This window comes from Wasmannia auropunctata, unplaced genomic scaffold, assembly GCF_000956235.1.
Source record: "Wasmannia auropunctata unplaced genomic scaffold, wasmannia.A_1.0 LD336076.1, whole genome shotgun sequence".
Taxonomy (NCBI): Eukaryota; Metazoa; Arthropoda; class Insecta; order Hymenoptera; family Formicidae; genus Wasmannia; species Wasmannia auropunctata.
The window spans coordinates 5,466,291-5,475,695 of record NW_012026814.1 but is presented as its reverse complement, the minus strand read 5'-3'; the positions used below and the strand labels follow the sequence as shown (position 1 = coordinate 5,475,695).

The 9,405-nt window shown below is 28.3% G+C and overlaps 2 protein-coding genes and 1 long non-coding RNA gene across 3 annotated transcripts in view; all 3 read right to left on the bottom strand.

The window, feature by feature from the left end:
* Window positions 1–9,405, bottom strand: part of LOC105449348 (myelin transcription factor 1-like) — a 14,897-nt gene that overhangs the window by 2,046 nt on the left and 3,446 nt on the right. The gene's annotated exons all lie outside the window — the stretch shown is intronic.
* Window positions 1,491–4,654, bottom strand: LOC105449346. The gene is made up of 2 exons (XM_011688518.1): window positions 4,539–4,654; window positions 1,491–1,810 (listed from the first exon to the last, which is right to left on the bottom strand). Exons 1-2 carry the CDS (start codon window positions 4,597–4,599, stop codon window positions 1,506–1,508), a joined length of 366 nt encoding a protein of 121 aa, XP_011686820.1. The 5' UTR covers window positions 4,600–4,654; the 3' UTR covers window positions 1,491–1,505.
* On the bottom strand, window positions 7,584–8,522 carry LOC105449347. The gene is made up of 3 exons (XR_974338.1): window positions 8,204–8,522; window positions 8,046–8,113; window positions 7,584–7,974 (listed from the first exon to the last, which is right to left on the bottom strand). It is a non-coding gene; the product is annotated as an uncharacterized LOC105449347 (long non-coding RNA).

Below are 9,405 nucleotides of genomic sequence, written 5' to 3'. Positions count from 1 at the left end.
CTTTACAACTTTTACACTAATAAAATGTTTACGTCAGGCGATTGCTGTTTTTAAAATTTTTTTCGATTTTAATACAAATTCATCCGTCTCAGATCACAATTTTATATCTATTTTAATCATCTGAAAGGATTTTCAATTCCGTTCAATCAATTCGGAAAAATTTACTAAACTGTAATGTGTCGGTAATTTCTACCTTCCAGCATCGCCTTAAGGCGATGCTGGAAGATCGGAAATACCGACACATTGCAATTCAGTAATTTCTCCGAATTGGCTGAACGGAATTGAAAATCCTTTCACAGGGTTGAAATAGACATGAAATTGTGGTGTTAGACGATCGAATTTGTAATAAAATCGGAAAAATTAAAAAATTACATGTTTTTGAGTCGTATAGCTGACACCAAACTACCTATACATAACCTGATATAAACATTTCATTAGTGTCAAAATTCTGTACCTCATATGTATATACAAAATACTTACGTCTAACACCACAGATTACATAAACAAATAATACAAAGCCTTTTGAGATTGAAAGCGTAGAAAAAAGATATCCACTAAACTGCAATTTGTGGTAATTCGTATATATAGCCAAAATACGGAATGGTAAAAACAGCAAAAACTGCGTCTAGTAGTATAAGTGCCGGATTATGCAAGAGATGGCGTTTTAATAAGTTAGATAAGAACAATGTACGTGTTTGATTGAGACAGAAGATATTGTAAGAAGTTTATTTAGAGGTATCATTGAACAGACTGTTTTATCGACGTCGTGCAAATTTTTTCGATCTTTCAGCATCGCCTTAATAGAGATTATCGCTTGTATTGATCAAATAAGTAGGTTGATTTAAGCCAATAAATGAGCAGAAGATTTTTTGGTTGTTACGGGAAATATAGGCATCAATGTAGTTCCGGCTGGTAGAGGTTATGCTGAGAACGCAAAAGATGTATGAAATTTAGATATCCGTTACCTTTTCTTAATCCAATATAGCGTCTAGAGCTGTCACATGTGCCAATTGCTTCGTACAAAATTTTGGCAGTTTGTTGGTACAAATTAATGATACCAGCCGGAACTACGAATTACATGTGCAAACAATGTTGAGTTTATAAAATTAGGCTTAGTGCCTAATAAAAAAGCTGTATGTTCTTGAAAATTTATTACGATGTGTGCGTGCGATAATTAAAGTATTTAAGAATATTATGTCTGAGAATACTACAAATATTATTGTATTATATTGTGACAAATATTAAAGATTTTATGTCCGTAATATAAATATTGAAATGTAACATGTTTAATTTCAAATTAGATTTGTCTAATTTTTGACATATATTATTTACAAATTTTATTTTGACAAAAATTATTGCATTATAACGAATCATCTTGGCGCAATTATTACGAAATGTTTGTTATATTATGATGCCTTTGTGCAATGTTTTCACAATATTCCTATCGGGGTACAATTTAAACTCTCTCCTCGATCATTCTCTCTTAATGTCTCTCACTCTCTCCCTCATCCCTCTCCTCTGTCAAAAACATTGTATAAATTAAACCAACTTACAAGTTTGTATCGAATAATATTTTCGAGTGTAGGCGAGATTTTGACGATGATTGATTTCTTCTCTATAATCTTACGACCACTCAGGTCACGCGAAAATTCGGCAGTAATCCTTATCATATCGCTGGTGTAATTGTCACCCTTGCTCGTGGCCGGTTTTGAGAATATATCGATCATCTGAATTGTATTGTCACTTTCCGACTTTTGCAGAATCTTTTCAACGAAGTTTAAATTCAGCCATGGTGTCTCTAGGGCCATTTCTGAAATTAGAATTGGAATGTAAATATTTCCTCGATAATTAAATCATTGTTCTACTCTCCGCATCATAAAACATGGAAGCGATTCTTTATATTATATAATTATAAAAACATGTTTGTTCGCGTCGAGATTTATCACGTTTCTTTTCTCTTTTTTAGCCAAACCCTCATTTTTTATTGCCATTTTCTTGTCATTCTTCACCCGCTGCTTCTTTTCGATTACTTTTCTGTCACTTTTTTTTTATGTCCATTGTTATTCAAGACGTACGCATTTTTCTCCGTTTAAGATTGATGTTTCAATTAAGATTGGAATAGGAATCCGCTTTTATTTTTTCCCTCTTACAATTAATATAATACGTAGGTCAACGGCATATGTACACTCCGTCAAACGAGATCAAGTTGTGGTACTTGCGAAAAATTTATAACACGTCTGTAGCGCGTCATGATCGCGTATATAATTATGGTCGAAATCGGCCAAATGTCACTATAATGCATTTTCTCTGAAATATTTTCCGCGGTTTTCCTAGAATCAAATCCGTCTGCCATTAGACAGTGTATGAATATGCAATATCTCTCGAAGAATTAAGAGAGATGTGCCGATGTACGAATAACTTGATTTAGCACTTGTGAGTTATTTTATCGTATTTATTATAATCGCTTCTCACGATATTGCGAGCCGTCTTTATACATACAATGCCGTTTCTAATTTCACTGCTTGTTCGTTACAGGAACGTGTGTGTCCGTCTCGAAATTCTTCCTACCTAGCGCTCTCCCCTCTACTGTCTTAACATTCGTATATATTGCTTATATGCTTACTTACATGCGCGTTGAATACTTAAATATCTAACAGACAGATATCTAATGACTCTTTTAGGGAAACTTTTTGTAAATTAAATTGGTTAGTGATTAATTACTTATTTTGAATATTTAAATATTAAATGCTCTGTTAGTATTTTAAATAATATACTGGTTGCATTTGGGAAGCGTGCTATCATTTCATCTTTGTTTTACGTCTAATTAATGATAAAGATAAAATGACATAATAGTGCTGATAGCGCGCTCCTCGAATGCATGTATCTTTTGTCTATATTTAAGTCGTAATTGTTATGATGAAGTTTCTCACGATCTGGACACAATCAAGCCAATATATATGAAAAAAGGAAAATTTTATATTTAATGCTTCATTTAATTTCTCTCAATCTCGACTCTAACCTTAAGACGAGTACAATATATTGCTTTACACGTTAACACATGTTTTAATAGTTCCATAATAGTTCTCTCTAATAATTTTAATAGTTCATAAATAATTAATTTAAAGCAAAAGATATAAATTATACTTAAAAAATTTTATAAAATAACAAATTAAATGTATATAAATTAATAAATCAAGTGTCAAATATGTAAATAAATTACAAAACTTTATCTTAATTAAATTGCGATTTACATCTCAGTTGCAACGATTGAGTTATATAATATGATATTATTAGTTAAAATTGACTAAAGATTACTTTGATAAAATAGATGATAGTAGAATACATTTTATATAAAAAGTTTTATATTCGATAAATATGTATTGATATATGTATGTACGTATATTTGATAATAATATCTCTTCTTCTTAATATCCTTCTTAATTATAGTATTTCTACATCTATAATGCTTCTAAAATATTAAAGTCAATGGTATTATAAAGATGAAAATAACACAATATATAAAATGCAGTTACAGTCGATTTACTTATATTTACTTATACGTAATAATTATGCAATTGTGAAATCATATTTTGCATAGATCAAGAGTAACATATGATTATACATATACATTATATATATCTATATTTTAAATTTTGTTATGTGCATTTCATTTTCTTTTTATTTATACTTTAAATACTGCACAGAAAAAATGATTTTGTTAAAAAAATCCAAAAATTTTACTAAATACAGATCTGAAAATAATTTTTTGTTAAATCATTAAAATAATTTGTTGGAATGTTAAAACTGATAAGCATTGCTATAAAACGTTTTAATATTTTAGCAATCATTTTGACTTTCGCACAAAATTATTTTGATTATTGAACAAAAATTATTTTTAGATATAGATTCAGCAAAATTGTTCTTTCTATGTGTATTTTTCTGTGGTTTTCAACTTTCAATGTTAATATATAATAGTCGTCCCGTCACGTCACGTTATAAAAAATATATAAATCTTCTTGATTGTTGTTTGTTTCATTGTTATTTTCAATTTTGTATATTCTTCCTGACATGAACAGTGTATAATTGTTTAATTACTGAAGGCATCGATAATTGGTCTCAAGTCAAAGCCTCGCAAAAAATATCGCTAACCGCGTAACATTTAAAACTTATAAAATATGATACTCAAATGATTAATCAATGTTACAATGTATGTCAGATCTTTATTTAAAATTTTTCTCAATAAACTCCGACTGTGAATATCAGTATCAAAAGAACAAAGTATTGTATAATAATAATCGACACATTATCCTGTAAGTTGTATGCTAATTGTTCTTTACTTGTCGTTAATTTATTTAAATTGAACTTTAATACATTCGTTTAATTCATTTAAATTAAACTAATTAAATACATCGCGTAGTTTCGTAAAATCAACTATGAATAAAATTATAGATTTACGTATGATTTTATTTGGCACTATTAATAAATGACAATTATCACGAACACGACACCTAATGATCTGCTTAATTTACTATTCATACCGTCGGATTTTCTAATTCGGCCAATATTCCAATCCTTTAGTAACTGAGACTTGATCAACATTAAATTCACAATTTATCTTTCGATAAAGCAATAAATACTAACCTAGATAACTCGAGATAACAGAGCGATAATAAGATAAGCTTTTAGCTCATGAGCGCATGATGTGTATATGACTGGTCTAATATGTAACATATATGTTGAACAAGTAATAGATTCTAGAAGAATGTAAGAAATTCATTAGATTCTAAGAACGTACGATTTTCAAAATTAATTCGTGCATTATTCGTCGTCGTCTATAATGTTTCTCTTTTAAATTTTAATAATATTTTTTAACGGCAAGAATATAGTGAAGTTATTCACAAAAATTTTTTATTATCGAGTTATTTTTCGAGATTTGAAATTCATATATGATATTTAAGAAAAGAAAGTTTATGTGAACTTTATAGTCTTTACATCAATATAATTGTATGTTTCTCGATTAATACACGCACATTGTTCTTCTCTTGAGAAAATCAAGTGAAATAACGCTTTAACAATTGATAATTAATATTGTTGCGCGCGCGAAGAGAACACAAACGCGCACTCGGATACTCGCGCGTTACAATCGCGACGCGGGAAACCGTATACTTGCGTAACGCATTCGCGGGAAAATGAAGGAACACTCTTTTGATCGAACAAGAACGGAAGAACTATTTATTGCAACTTGTTACAAGCTATCAGTATGCGCCCTCAAATCTTCGTTCGAAGCTAGACAGGCCGCCAAACAACTTCGTTGTTAGAAATAGCTCTTCTTCTGTTGCTCCTTCAGACAATCGATAACGATCGGCGCGGCTAGAGCCCGACATAGCGAGAGCAAGCCGCGCCAGAGACGGGCGCAACAATATCAAATGTGTAACGCAGTTAATAATTGCTTGCTACATTTTCGCATACACGTGCATTGCATTTATTGAAAAATTACGTTTATTCATTATCCTTTCTTAAACCATTTATTTTTTATTTTACAATTAAACTTATTGTGAGTAAAAATATGTGGTAATCTATTGATCACTCGAATCACATACGTGATTTTCATACGCACACATATGGCAACTTGGAAAAAGTGGGGATCTCGCAGAGCGAGATATTTAACTTTTAAATTAATAAAGCAAAGTAATGAATTGCATTGAAAAAAATCTTTTCTTCTACAAAACCATAACATGTAATGATAAGAATAATATGTTTATATGTATGTAATAATATTTCTTTAAATATTTAAAAATTCAAAACGTGACAGAGTTTTAAGTAAAGAATGCGAATCTCTTCTCTTTGCCCCACATGTGGGATACAGTGGAGTAAGGGTTCAATGTTTAAATAAGGAGAATTTAATTTTTAAACAAACTTAGGGTATAAAAACGAAAGTTTTAAAATAAATAACAACATCAACAGTCTACAGTATAAATTCTTGATTCTATAATATTTTTGTTGTTTACTTTTCCGCTTATAATTTCAATCTATCTAGAAAGGTAAAACAAAATCAAACTCACAAATCTGTGGCAAGCCATTTTACTTTTTAATAACAGAAATTTCGCCTAATGTAAAATTAAATTAATGTAAAATTCTTAAAAAATATTACAATTCTTATTATAGAATTAAAATTATATGTCTGGACATAATAATAATTCGACGGATTAAAATTATGTCGAGACACAATAGAAATTTTTTTCACTTAATTTAATTTAGACATAATTTTAATTCACACTATAATATTACACATTATATTATTGTGTTAGAGATAAGTATAGTAAGAAATGAGAATTATTATTTATATGTCGGGACATAAATTTAATTCACAGAATTATTATTATGTCGCGATATAGCTAGAACATGGGAAGCTATAAAGAAACTAAATAACTAATAAATGCAGACTAATAAAATAACTAAATAACTAAAATATATATAAAATAAAATATAAAAAATAAAAAACTGTAAAAAATAAATATAAAAACTATGAATTGAAATATGAAAACTATATATTGAAACACTTAAAAATAAATCCTGTAATATTACAGAAATATAATAAATTGTAAAAAAAAACAGTGATTAAAACACAACGATATTTATTCCACTGTGCTCCATCACTTTGCTCCACCTTTATCACAATATAATCAAGGTTATGTTGCAGCTTTAATAGTAGCTGTTCAAACGCTCTATAAGTACAATTTAATAGCATTAATGGTATTAAAGTTTTGATTATATAGTCAATTAATTTTGAATGTTCAGAGTGAAATGTAATAAACTTAATACTAGCTTACCTTCATAAAAACACAAACTGAATTTTAGAAACTGATGCTACGTACGTATCACGCTACACAAATGTTGTACAAATCATTCTAGGTAAAAAGCGAATCTTGTCGGTAATTACGTTACTTTGGAATGCTACAACTTAGTTCAAATAGTCTCCGAAGGATTGCAGCGCCAAGCAGACCAGGAAAATGTTTGAAACTGATCTGATTAAAGATTCGAGATTTCTATAAAATATCTAAATAATTGCTACTCAATTAGCAGACGTTTTTTAAATGTTTTTGAACAATTTTTTCATTAATTATGCACTTTCTGAACTCATTTTGGAAAAAATATTTATTTAAAATTTATTTAATATTTCTTTTTCATTAAATATTCATTTAAAATAATTATTTCTGAAAAACGTTTTTTGAAACCTTTATTTTTAAGTATTTATTTTTCATGAATTATTCACGTGACAAAATGATTTCAGTAAACATTTTTTTAACGTTTATTTAATATTTTGTAGATATTTATTTGTCATTAATTTTACATTAATTGAGACAATGACATTCAGTATACATTCTTTTAATATTTATTTAATATTTTAAAAATATTTATTTGTCATTAATTATTTATTTGTAAAAATAATTTCAGTAAACACTTGTTTAATGTTTATTTAATACATATTTAATATTTATTCTTCATTAATTTTTTATTTGAGAAAGTGATTTCAATATACATTTTGGTAACGTTTATTTAATAACAATCAAATTATAAAATAGGCCAAACTAACGAGCACTAATAAGGTAACGCTTAAATATAAAATATAAAATATAAAATTTATTCAAAACAAATAGGCGCGGTGCATGTTTTGGCTTTACTTAGTCTTCTTCAACCGCAAAAAATTAAATAATTAGCGAAAAATACATGAGTCTTATAGTCGATATATAACAATAAATTATTAGTGTAGAAAAACGAGAGTCGAATAGTAAATATACATAAAGTAATCAGCGTTAAGAAATAGCAATTTAAGAGTCAATGTAATTAATCATAATGGTCGTCGAAATTTCTGAGCAGTCTCTTTGTCCACATTATAAAACGTCTCAACAGAGTGGAAATTCCGTTGGAAGTCTTGTGAAAATTTGTCAAATAACCAAGTTACTATATCGTCAACTATAGATTAAAAATTACCGTAATTAAAATTTAAAATAAATAATGTATATAAAGAAATGTTAAAAACTTACTATGTCAAATGTAAAAAATCCACAAGTTTCTCGTGTATGGACAAAGGAGAATAAATTCATACTAGTCGCTATATGTCGTATACAATAGACGAATGAGTAACGAAGATACATACGCGATATCATTATAATAATTGTTTATAAATTCCATAAAAACATACCGATACATACAAGACCGATAAGATGTTACTTAATGTATTTTGATATTTTTGATAATAAATTAAAATATGATGGATCCAATAACTCGGTATCTACCCTTACAGAATTAAGACTGTTAATTTATGATTTAACCTTCAAATACAAGAGTGCGAATTCGCACTGCGAAAATTTTCGAATTGCTGGCATTTGCACACAGATTCACATTTGTCGAGGCTTATTCCGAGGGGGTAACCACTACATAAAATGTTGTCCCATAGATTACATGAGTTCATTAGATTTCATACGATTTCATACGATTTCATCTGATTACAAATGATTACAAATAATTTCAGCTGATTACAAATAATGATTTCATCAGATTACACATAAATTTTTTTATTATTTACATATGAAATCATTTAGTAAATTAAATAATTTCATCTGATTACACAATGATTTCTTATGATTGCATATGTAATTATCAGATTTTTAGTGATTATAATGATTTTATTTGATTTAAAACACTTGTTCGATTACTTATTTGTTTTAAATAAAATAATTATAAGACGTTGGTCTCTGTAAATTTATATTGAACTTCATCTGATTAGAAGGTAAGAAACTTACGCAATTTAAGGCTGAAAAAATATATATCTACATATTTCATTTCAATTAAGATTGCAGTGTTTGATTAAATAGAAAATGTGTTTCCACTTTTCCCATTATAATCTAACCGTAATCTTAACGAAAAGTAATTTGTATTTGTATTATTCGAAATTTGCGCACAAAGATGTATCAACGTTTCAATTTACTTTTACTCTAACAGCAATCTCATTATGGAATGAATAATATGCGCTTACAGGTATGAACCGAAATATGAACTATAATAAATATTTGCATATTCACTAAAAAAAGCAAATTTTTTGGAAAAATAAAAAACAAGTTGAGAAAAAATTTAAATTTAATGTTATTGTCTAAAGTCCACTTTAGACAATCTATAATTCGCGACCAAATTCGGAATAAAATTCTTTATAATTTTGAGTAATACAAAAAATATTTAAAGAAGTAAAATACACACATAAGGGAGATCGGGGCTCGTTGGCACAAGATGCAAGTTGGCACTGCGTTCCGTTTATGTATTTATGATTAAAGAAACAATGAAAAAGTTACAGTAAAATATCTCTTTTATAACATAGGCTCATGTCTCTAGATCGGAAGAGCACACGTC

Coding starts and splice junctions, on each gene's coding strand:
- LOC105449346 (XM_011688518.1), bottom strand. CDS start 4,599: ATGTTGATCAAGTCTCAGTTACTAAAGGATTGGAATATTGGCCGAATT. Junction 1,811..4,538: donor CCGAATTAGAAAATCCGACG/GTATGAATAGTA, acceptor TTCTAATTTCAG/AAATGGCCCTAGAGACACCA.